Source organism: Diplotaxodon limnothrissa, linkage group LG15 (genome assembly GCF_057381915.1).
Source record: "Diplotaxodon limnothrissa isolate DT_005_m linkage group LG15, D_limnothrissa_male_GT1.1, whole genome shotgun sequence".
In the NCBI taxonomy this organism is placed as follows: domain Eukaryota; kingdom Metazoa; phylum Chordata; class Actinopteri; order Cichliformes; family Cichlidae; genus Diplotaxodon; species Diplotaxodon limnothrissa.
The window spans coordinates 39,682,573-39,694,911 of NC_140610.1; the positions used below are offsets into that span (position 1 = coordinate 39,682,573).

Consider the following 12,339-nt stretch of genomic DNA (forward strand, 5'->3'; position numbering starts at 1 on the left):
GAGCCAGGTGATGACTGCTGGTCAGACTTTTAGTGCAAAAGATTGTAAAACTGGGGACAAATTTGGAATAAATTTGCATTTTCGATGGCTTTAACTCTACGGTACATAACAGACATATTAAAAATATATCAGGAAATTCTATAAAACAAGTCTGAGACAGTAAATCTGCTCTGACTCATGGTGTAAATCACAGCTCGTCAGGAGTAGACGTTTTCCGAGACTCACCTCGTGCACTCAAATGGAGGCCAGTTGTGAGGCTAAGTGGCAATCAATCACGAGGATCCACATGAGCCCGGGGATGTGAAGCAGAGTCTGGCTAAACTGATATCTTGTCATGATTCCTCAAAGAAACTCCCCTGCACTGAATCAGCCACAGGTGTGCGGCTAAGGTTAACTGCCAATGAACTCTGCATTAAGCACATGCAAGTAAGACGGGGCCAGCGTTCCTCATCCCTTTTCCACCCTCAGGTAAATACATGCTTCCAGCTGCTCTGGACTCCACACACCTTATATCGATATAACACCGGAAAGACAGAAAACGCCTAAAATACCTTTGAGCCACAAAAACTTGGTAACTTAGTGAACTGCAGGTGTTTTACCTGCAAAGATGGAGAAAGTAGCACCGTTTCCTCTTTTAGTTTACAAGTATTCTTGTAAAATACGCTGCTCGAGAATCCCTTTTATTTATAAAAAACACTTATGCAAACCAGCCGGCATAATAGATTTTTTGGAAACCTAATGATTTCATATTTGCGCCTGTTTAGTTGGACCATTTCCTTGCAAGCTCTCCAATCAATCCTACATTACTTTTATAATAGTATAATGGAAACAAAATGCATCATATTGGCAACAAATCTCTCGCATTTGCACCACATTTTTATTTTGCTATACTGCAACACAGAATCCACAACAATAAAAATCCATTATAAAAAACAAAAACAGAAAACTACACCATGTGCTGTTTTAAACTGCCTACAAGAGAGAGCGTATGGTTTTCCTATTACCTCATTTTAAACAGCACCTGATGTCAGAGCTTGGTGTGTGCATGTGTGTGAGTGACACGGCGATCAGTGGGAATGGCTCCCCGGTGGCCAAACTGTGCTGGGAACATGTGAACAGAAGCCTTGCTTTTCCCTCCCATCACCACACATCTTTCTCTTTCCTATTTTCCCACACTTAACTCTCTCTTTCCCTGAGGGGAATGAGAGATGGCTTCACAATCTCCTTCATTTTTCCCCCTTTTTTTGTTTGCATCACCACTTCCATCATCACCTCTTGCCTGGTTGTCATCTAAAGCACGCAGCTTTTTTTCCTGCTTCTGTAGTCCATTTGATTTATTCACAGATCTTCTATCTAGGGAGGATATTTCCAAGCAGACAAACGGGTGTTACGACGCTGTGGTCTGAATAATGCAGTCCAAAGATTAACAACAAACTGAATAACACTGGAGCTGTTTCAATGAATGAAACTCAATTTTTTAATCTTGTACTGCTTGCGTTTCTTCCTCTTTTTCTAAATTAAACGGTGATGCAAAGGTAATTAAGTCCTCTGTCTAACCCTGTTTAAACAAATGCTCATGACTAATGATCAGCAATAACAACAGCTTGTCAATCATATGATGGGCATGCCTGTGTGTGCACAAGTGTGTGTGTGCAAAACAAAGATTCCTGGTGCTTGACATGGGAGGATGGATAGATGGATGGATGGATGCGCCAGAGTGCAGGAAGGAAGCGAGAAGTCAGCGAGGAATAAAGGGGAAGAGACAGATGATGGGAAAGTGGAAAGAGAAACAGGTCTTGACTTTGGTAAACGGTGGCAGCTGGCTGGTGGGAGAGCTTTGATAACAAGAAAAGAAAGAGCCCAATGAAAGAGAAACCAGTAATACACAGCAGTTGGAAAAAACTGTTGATGGTATTATAGCTGGAAGTAACAGAAAGGAGACTTGAAGAAACAGTTAAGCCGAGCAAAGGTAACGAGGGAGTAACTGAAGAAGCAATCCACTTTATTGTGGTAGGAAGTTCAAGCTAGACAGTTTCAAAAATTACCTTGAAAAACAAGACAAGACGCGTTGAAAATCAGCTGGCATTTATGTAAAGATAGCTAGTCTTATTAACCACTCAAAACGCAATTGTGAACCACTATTCATTCACACACACACACACACACACACACACACACACACACACACACCTGGAGCTATTTGGAGTTCAGGAGGAGGAGAGGGGGAGCTGGGAATCAAACCAACAACCTTTTGATTGCTAGGCATCCTGAACAACGGCTGCTCTCCGTATGACAACAGCAACAATCAGCGAATATTACGGGGAAATAAAACTCCCTCTAATAAAGCAGATATTATGGAAAAACATCTTAGTCTCTCTTCACTTGTACTTTACTGAACAAGTGAACAAAGAGAGCTGTCAAAATGTGGAAAAACCAAAAAGGATTTACAGATATCTGATTGTGCCTCACAACAGAAAAGCAGTAAGTCCCACAACATTTACTAAACAACATGAAATGAAATACACAAAGTACTGCTTCATATTTGCCAGTGTTATGACAACTTCTAGATCTACTGTTTGTGTACTTAATGCTCCCAAAGAGAAAATGAATCATCTGGCAGTGACTCTGCAGTCTGAGGTTTCCTTCTTTGTGGGGGGAAGAAAAAAAAAACCTACTTGTAACACTAATAAGACTCCCGGTTTACAAAACCACACTTCTGACTAGTGTAGATGCATTCAGAGGCAATTAGAGTTAAGGCAGGATACCACAAACAGCTACACACGTCTGATTGGTGATCAGATATATACAAAACACAAACGTAGTACACACAGTAGGTGGGAGGTGACAAGAAGCTTTATACTATGTAGTTGCCAGTGGACCAAAAAAAAAAAGCTTTGTTAATAAGTGAGGACTAACATTTAAGAAAAAAATAGGAGTGCAGAAAAGTCTGTCTGCAAAATCACTGGTCACTGTAGAGCATGGGTGTCAAACATAAAGCCCTGATACCGAACTTCGTCTGACAAAGATGAATCCAGCCAATGGGAAGCTTCAGAAAAAGGTGAAAGAGGGCATACAGTTTGGACTTTTAACTTTTCACAAGTTTTACAGCTTTTCCTACTGATGACCTCCCCCAAGGCCATTCATACTGGACCAAAGTATTTAAGTAATAGAGTGAAGTAATTGATTTTTTATATATTAAGATATCTCAGGAATTAAATGTGTCGTTTAACTTATTCACACTGTCAGAAGAGGGAGTCAGATCTGGGTTGTGGAGGCAGCAGTTTAAACTCAAACATTCCTCATCCCAGCCAGCTGAGGGACATAATCTCTTCAGCCTTTCCTGGGAATGCCAGAGGGGAGAGTCCCAGTTGGACATGTTCAAACCCCTCACCACACACATTCTGACAGTTCCTAGACAGACGTCTGAACCACTGCAGCACGGTCCTTCTGATTTGCTGGAGTAACAGCTCTGAGTTCCTCTCTCTGAGCCCAGGCACCGTTTCTGCTGCTTGTATCTGTAATATTGTCTTGGTCGGCCGTAAAAAAACAAAAAAACAAAACAATATAGTGGCAGTTCTGTCTTCACAACAGCAGATCAGTACAGAGGCCACATCACTGCAAACACTACACAGAACTGCCTGTAAATCTCAGGTTCCACTGTACCCTTGCTTCTGAACAAGACCCTGAAACAGTTGAATTTGTCCACTTGGGGCAGCAACTCATATTTAAACCTGAAGTGGGCACTCACCCTTTTTCGGTTGAGAGCCATGGTACACGCTGCAAGAGTGTGAGCTTGTGGTTGCCATTCAATGAAGCCACCAGGCCCACATCCTCAGCAAAAAAGACAACCCGAGATCCTGAAATCTGGAAGGTGCTGGGTTTCATGAATATAGTCAGTGACAAAGGGCAGCCCTAGAGGATTCAAACACCCGCTGGGAAAGAGTGTGGAAATGCTGTGTTCTGAATGCAGTTGTACAGAGATTAAAAATTATTCATGGAAATTGGCAGCTGTGTTTATTGTAAATGTTCTCATTCTGAATAAAAAGACACCTCTGACCGTGTGCCATTGTAGTTTGACATAAAAACATAGTTGAGGAAAAAGCTAGTTAAGCATCTTTAATGATTGTTTGTGTGCAGATCTGGAAATATGTCTAATTCTAAACAAGCTTCAATAGCAGCAGCATTAATTCCTAATGAATTATGACCTTAAAGTCATAAAGAAAAGCAACAGAAGCACCGCAAAGCTTTGTACAAGCAACAGCAGCAACAGCATGCCACCACCCTCTGCTCCCCTCTCTTCTGAATGAGGGAACATGTGCACACAACACCTTAAGATGATACGTCATCCCTTACAGCAGGGGAGAACAGAGGAGCACTTCTCAATGAGCCTTCCCTAATCACTCTGGAGGAAGCTGCTCAAAAGAGGACGAGGGGGAGGAGATGAAAGGAAACGAAGTGAGCGTGAGGCTGAGAGGGCATTCCGCTGAGCAAGCCCAGACAACCACAGCCTCATTGTGTTCGGCTTCCACGCGAGAAAAAGGAGAAAGTGACTGCATGTGCAAACACGCAAAAACTTCACACATTAGCACTGTTTTCAGAGCACCTTCTGTTGACACCTTTCATTCCACGACCCTCAGCTAACCCTCGCGTCACAAAAGCTCAAATCCATAATTTTCCACACGCTCTTGCATTTATCAGAGCCAATGAGCCTGCTGCTGAGGAGATGAACTTAATGTAAAAGGTTATTCGGTCCCAGGTGTTCATCTGAATCGACCCCTCCCAAAATGTGTCAGCAACCAAAGTGTGAGACTGATTGATTTTGTTGTCCAAGCAGCGTGAAATGCCTAACTTCCCGTGTAGTGACAATCATGAGCTGTCAACATGGATTCAAACTTTAAAAAAGGAAAGAAAGACTAAATGTGTTTTATCATTTCTCCTCAAAACAGTCAAACACATTTGTGGTGAACATTGTAATCAATTATTCAGAAGTTTTACGTTTAAAGCAGAGATGCTCAGTCTTGTACAAAGGAATAACAGACAATAAGTTCACAAAAAAGATATCAAAGAGTGATCAAATACATTTAGAAAAATCAAAAAATCCCCCCCAAAAATCCCAAATAACAGATCCCAGAGTAGTCATGCATCGCTAGCAAAGCTGAGCAATACATTTTTTTGTGCTTAAAAACGCCACTGCAGCATGTTCATAGATAGAGTCTAGTCAGTGTTCTGTTAATGGCTTATTTAATGAGTCACAAATACACAACAGTGGCAGTACAGACTTACTGCAGTTTCATTACTGTTTACGTTCAAGTTCTGCCATGATGGCTAACACTGGATTGGTGGGTCTACTGTGACTTTTTGAGTTGGAAATCGAGTTGAGGGGGGCGTTGCAGATGAAAATACCACCTGGGAACTTGGAAATTCAACCGTAATGACCAAATCTGAAATATATTATTACAAACAACCATGACCAGGTTTTAAACTCGCCAACTAACCTATTAAAAATAAATAAATAGGGATGTAATACTGTATGTTGAAAAAACCCATCCATTTGTGGAGAAATATGAGTTTTTAATCTTGGGACTGAAAATATTTTGGGGAAAGTAGAAAGGAGGTGCAAATGTGCATTTCTATTTATATATTCAGGGACCAGTGCACTGTGTGCACGTTCTTCAACAATCTGACAAGGTAGATAAAAAGCCACCAATGTGGGAGTGACTGCTGGAATCTGCTCCTTCCTGTTCCAAAACAGCCAAACTGGCTCTAGGAAGAAATAAAAAACTGTTCCACCTTCCATTTACACACCGGATTTCGATTTGTGGACACTGCAAGCAAAGCAGTATCTATTATTGTATGATCTACTCTGCAACATAAAGCGCCTTGAGGTGACCGTTGTTGTGATTTGGCGCTATATAAATAAAATTGAATTGAATTGAACTGCAGATGTGTGGTGAAATAACGAGTCTGCATTTATACTAATAATAGTATCAGATGATTTTTTTTAAGTATAAAAACGCATGAATACACATGAAGACACATGAATACACTAAACTCAATGTTAACATAAACATTAAACACCAACTCCTTGAACAGATCTGTGTGTTACAACTGACAAATATCTCACACAAAACAAAGTGCTGACATAGAAAAATGGTGCAAACTCACGACATTAAATACGACATTCACGGCTTGATAAAATAAAAGCAATCCTTGAAACAATGTGGTACAGTGCGCTGTCTATAATCAGCCACCACAGTAGCTCTAACAAGCACAGACGCATGCAAACACACTCAAACACATACACACTGCACTACGTTTCTATGAGGGTCAATGAAGCAGCCAAGCGACAGCCCAGTGGTCTCCTAAGAGGGCTCTGCCTGCACATTAGGCCTGGGCTTTGCTCCAGAGACGGCACTGTGCCATACAGCTGGTCCGGCACACGCTGACAAACACACACACACCCCCGCTTTGCAGCGTACTATTAATTAACAGAGTTTTCATGCTCTCCCTCACGCACACACCTGACCTGTATTTGTAACCTGAGTGATCGTAGGTCTGTCTGCGAGTAGGGGCAAATACGAGTTTAACAGCAGTCCACCCCTGGAAGCGCATTTCTGCTTTTAAGTGTGTTTATCTTTTCTAATGTCTCCCATCTCTCCCACTTTCTCTCCTCTCTAACCGGAGAGGCTATAAAGGTGAAGGTGAGCCCTCCTCTGAGATTTGCCCATTGTGTTTTTCTTTCCCTCTGCCAAGGGAGAAAAGTGATAGACAGGATCAGGTGGATAGATTTTAACAGAGGCAGTGAAATAGGGTCAGAATGACCCAGGGAGTTGGAGCCAGGTTAAAAAAAAAATAGCTGGATCAAGTAGCCTATGGTATCAGCTGGCTGACCTGTGGGGTCAGGCCATAGTTTGGGCCTGAGGCAATCTGACCTGTTGTTTCTAAAAGGTCTGGAGAATGAAGGAGAAACGATATTGCAAAGAAAAGATGATTTCATGATTGATGGAACTACATTGAATAAGGCTGTTTCACACAGATGCAGACAAAAAAAACAAACAAAAATCTTCTCCTGTCGAGAACTGCATGTTTCGGAAGGAACCATGTGTGATTCCTATCATGTGTTCTTAAATGTAGTAACCGCCTGATGTTGCTAAAGACAGATTTAGGGTCTCCTAACAGCGGAAATGTCCTTAAAAGTACAAAGTAATCACTACCTGATACTTCTAATTAAGAATGCTTAAGTTGGGTTTTATTAATTATGCTTTGCCATGTCCAGTTACTATATTTGCACGAGTGAAAAGCTTCTGCAAAGGAAACCTTTATGATGAGCCTTTCAGTTAAAAAAGGAACTAAAAAAAAAAAAAAGAAGAAATCTTTGCCCAGAGGAAATTGAGGCATGTCACCAACTCAGCCCATAAGCCACGTGGTTCAGTCTAGACTCAAGGACCCACATACCCACACACTTAGGTCTAGGCTGTGTTACACCGAATGCCCTGCGCAAAGTGTCCGACAGCTAATGACCCAGATCCTCCACTCACCCACTAACTCAACCTGACAGACTGACAAAGCTCAAACTCTGGAACATACATTTTATTAGCAGGAGGAAAAGAAAAAAAATTGACATCACTGTAAAATTAGGGCTGCAAAAGGGCGGCGTGCTGTGAGGTACATTTCCAGCAGACTGCAATGTTAGGCTGGAATGTTAGTTATGAGTTACAACAAAATAAGTGGTGTTATATTTCAGTCGGCAGTAGAGATAGGAGTGAAGGGAGTGAGATATGAGGAGTAAAATGCAATAAAGAAAACTGCATCTCATGGTCAGTGGTTCATGGTGACTCACAGAGCATTTTATTCTGTTTACATTTACGTTCATTATACCTTCAAATTACAATAAACAGATTTGTTTTTCCTGATGTCAAAATTCCCATCTGACCCTCCAAATGATGGCTGCTTGTATTGATGCAGATTTAAAGAGTGAAGTAAACACTTCACTACAAATAATTCATAAAGAAACAAAATAAATGTGTGTGCATGCACAGGTGTGGTCCTACACTACATGGTTTCTTAAGAAATTCCAGACACACTCCTACATCTATTAGTGAGGACAGTCTTTCCAGATGGAAAGTGGGGATGTCATGTTTGGAAAAGTTTATGGATCCACTTGCCTTATAGAATTTGCAAGGCCAGGCAGGTCTAGACATGGCTGATGGTGTGTGGAATGGAGAGGGGGCTCTGTGACAGAAAAACCCTCAGCAAAAAGCTCCGTGTGTGTTTCTGTCTTCTCTGAGTGCCTCTTAATGTAGCATGACTATGCCTACTTAAATACTGTACATGTGGTCTGCTGTTGTTTACATGGAAGGTAATAAAAGCACTAATGTGTTTTTGACAATCAGAGCTTACATGCAACATATGAAAGTCAACAAAATCTAAAAGAAGTTGACAGGAGAATGATTCCTGCAAAAACTGACTTCACTCTAATGTGTGTATTTGAGGCACGTATTGTTCTTTAAACTCTGAGATCATGCAGGCATTTGCAGTGTTTTAACACTGTGCTTTGACTTGGATTAAATGTGAGAAAATTACAACTTAAAGGCAAGTGTGTCTAAATTGTTGTGTACTTCTGTGGTGACAGGAACAGTCATTGTGCATGCGCATGCTCGTGTGTGTGTCACAGATACTTCTGAAATGGCAGCAAGCCATGTGTGCCACTTTGCAAACACAAACTGCTTAGCAAGCAGAGCTTCTCTGAATAAGACCAATGCTGGAGAAGACTCATTGCACCAGCTTTTAATTAAGAGCCTTCAAAAGGCTGACAGGTAAAAATTAGCAGATATATCGGTCCACCCCCGAGAAAAGTTTCCCAAAACTCACTTACAGAGGAGATACAGCACATGTGCACTGTGTCGCTGTAGGAACAGAGTGTCTTATTTTGTAATTAACATCAGTACGAATTACTTTTGAGAACGAGTCATTTTATTTGCAAAAACATATCTGTGCTTAAGCAAGAGCAGTTTCCTCAAAATTACAGAAGGAAAGGAGGAGATGGGTCAATCATTAATAATCAGTTCTTGCTAGAGTCCAAGTGAACACTTGTGCAAAATTTAAAGGAACTCCCAGTAGGCGTTGAAGAGATTATGTGCACAAGATTAAAAATCTCTTCTGGGGTTGTGTCAGGAAGGGCGTACCACGTAAAACACAGCCAAATTAAACGGGCAGAGCTAGGCGCTGTGGTTACCCCTTATCAGATTGCTGAAAACAGCTGCTTCTTTTTTTTAATAAAAAGTATAAATTTAAATACACTTCTATTATTTAGCTAATGTCTTAATTTCTTTGTTTATTTAAGCTTAATGTGAGAGCATCTATGCTGCGTGTTGTCATTTATATTAACCTACTGTTACTTGATGACGACTGATATAGATGAATTAACCTCAGCGATTTCTCCAACTCTTTTTAGTTTTAAAATGAGAAGCAGTTTTATTAAACTGAACTATTGCCTGAGCTCCTCTCCATCTCTACTCCTCAAAGACTCAGCATCTCTTTTTATATCCAATCATGTATTTGAACCTATTACTAATTCAATAAATTAGTTCTGAAATGTTCCACGTGATGCGTTTTTAAGAAACACAAAACTTTTCTGGTCTTTTCTGTTATTCTGTTTCCCCCGTTTGAACTTCTCATTGCTGTAAAAAATAAGCTTACATATAAATAAATATTCCTTTAAATAATGTTCTTCTGCTTGAACAATTCATTTGTACGTCTTTGTACATTTTTCAAATAGAAACAGCTTTAAATGATTTACAAATATTTTCTGTCTGCTTTTACCTACTTCTTAGAGAGCATCCTATTTTCTAGGCAACTGAAAACAGGCCTTTTTAGCCGGCCTGTACTGTTAGCTTAACTTAAATGCAATAATACTGCCATACTGGACTAATCAATATAAATTCCTGAAGCATCACTGCCACCTACTGATGACTCTAGGATTTTATAGAATGGATCCACGTGCTTAATATAACGTAGTTGACCTGAGTGGTCAAAGTAAGATATGCATACAGTACGGTGCAAAGGTTTTAGGCAGGTGTGGGGAAAAAAAAGAGAAAGTTTTCAGCCGAGTTCCTTCAAAAACTGTGTGCAAGTGTATCAAGAAGAATTGATGCTGTCTTGAAGGCAAAGGGTCGCTACACCAAATATTGATTTCATTTAGATTTCTCTTTTGTTCATTCACTGCATTTTGTTGATTGATGAAAATAAATGATTAACACTCATTCTTTGTTTACAGCATTTTTTTTCTTACCTGGCTAAAACTTTTGCACATTACTGTATATAATATCTGATAGTGTAGTAGGTTAGCATGCAAACTACTGTGACGTTGAGTTAAGAACTGTGAAGCTTAAATAGGAACAATCAGACTCACAGGTGTTTCTTTATAGCCTTTGTGTATCTGCAGTGTATTTTCTGCTCTGCAAGTGTTTGTGTGTCTTACTGAGATCCTCAGCCAGCTGGACTCGGCGGCCAGTTATGAGTTGGGTCTTCTTTTCCATGTCTTCTCCAAAGTCATCCAACACTTCCTTCACGTTTTTCTCCAATCGGCGCACTGGCGAGCACGGACACAGAGACAGATACACAAGAAACAATAATAATCAATGCCTGGCCCAACAACAATGAAATGCACTTTTCTGTCGATCTTTTGTTTTGATGAATCAAGTTATGAAAACACTTTATAATGATTAAAAAGACTCGGAGAAGGACTGTCACTCTCACATTTGTCTTTACTTTATAGATAATCTGGATAACTACTGGAACCTTGCTAAAGGATATAAAAATCACTAAGCCCAACAATGAAAGTGCAGAGACGACTTCAGTCAAACATTTCTAACCAACAGTGAAATCTGATCTCAGTATCAGCTTTGGGGATGGCGTGCAACTAGATTCACTGCACTGCATTTTTCACATGTTTCACACAAAGTACCACTGATGGAACAACTTACTCCACCAGGAGGGAAAAAATCAAAAGGAGGAAGTAAAATTCCTGCCAATAACCTGTTGGTTTTACAAAAAGATACAAGAAAAACAAACCCACAGAAATGACAACTACAAGGCTGAAATCATTAAAAACAGAAGGTTTGATATTCTATAGTTTTACCTTTGTTCCATAAATAGCTACAACTGCTGTTATGGAAATAACATAGCCCCCAGCCCCAGTCCACAGTGCTCACCTTCAGTGTTGGTAAGTTGCTGTCGTAGAGTGTTGGCTGTTATAACCAGCATCCTCTGTATCCTCCAAAACAGCACCACATCATTGCACTCCAACTGCAGAAACAAACAGGGATATCACATTTTTATTTTTTATTTTTGGCCTGGGACAGACACAAATCAAATGTGTGTACCCGCTAGGTCTTCCGCCTTCAGTACACAGGGTGCCCCAGAGTAAAGTTACATTTTTTCCAAACTAACCCTGACCTCAGGTGAAACTGCATAAATACATAAAAAAAAATAAAAGACAACTCTTTCTACTTACCTCAGAGTCAACAAAGTGTCTCTGGTAGTAGTAGAAACCCCTCTTGCAGAGGTTGCAGTGTGACAGTGCCTTCTGTAAGAAGTGTCGCCGATAAAGCTGATGCCACGTATCCTTGATCTGAGCAAGTATGGAAATATTTCACCAGTTAACAGAGGCCAAACATAAGTGCCAGGTATTGCTGTTACAAAAAAAATGTTTGGAATAATCCGTTCCATCTCACCAGCATCGGGTCAACTTCTACACTCCGTGCCTCCAGGTTCTTCCGTACTGTGGTGACTTCATCATTAGCCAGGTAAGCCGTGTGCTCATCGTGCAGCTTCAGCAGGCGGTCCAGCTCATTTTTTGTTTCATTCCGAATATGCTGCAAGGTTTAGAAAAGCAAGTCTTCACTTCAAGGAGCATTTGAATGTAAAATATTACATATTTATATGTAAGCTCTACAGTGTGGATGGAATTAGACCATTGTGTAAGGTGATAGCTTTTATTGATCTTCCACTTCACAGCTTCAAAGCTCCTTATAAAAACTACTGCACCATCACAACTATGACTTCTGAGGAAATCCTGCAATTCTGACCTGATCTGGTGTACGATTCTTCCAACTCAGCCACCTCTCCTTCCAGTCTGGGCCCACCATGTCTTTGATTACTGATTCAGCTGCAGGTCGAGAGCAAAGAGCAAAACAGAACAAAATTAAATCATACGTCAGAAAAAACAGCATGCCTCATTGTGGCAGCAAAAGCACCACAAAAGCATGATCACCTAAAACCTGGTCAGGACAGGTGTGTGACTGATGTCTGGGACAAAAGTAAGAACCTGAAACTGTG

General features: G+C 40.6%; 1 protein-coding gene across 4 annotated transcripts in view; it reads right to left on the reverse strand.

The window, feature by feature from the left end:
* The window catches only part of opa1 (OPA1 mitochondrial dynamin like GTPase), a 35,347-nt gene that overhangs the window by 7,947 nt on the left and 15,061 nt on the right, over positions 1-12,339 (reverse strand). For all 4 annotated transcript variants that reach the window (XM_085372688.1, XM_085372686.1, XM_085372687.1 and 1 more), the window contains 5 exons: positions 12,090-12,169; positions 11,736-11,876; positions 11,516-11,632; positions 11,214-11,307; positions 10,481-10,591 (listed from right to left, as the gene is read on the reverse strand). In XM_085372688.1, coding sequence (XP_085228814.1) covers positions 10,481-10,591; positions 11,214-11,307; positions 11,516-11,632; positions 11,736-11,876; positions 12,090-12,169 — 543 coding nt within the window. The remainder of the gene's footprint in view (positions 1-10,480; positions 10,592-11,213; positions 11,308-11,515; positions 11,633-11,735; positions 11,877-12,089; positions 12,170-12,339) is intronic.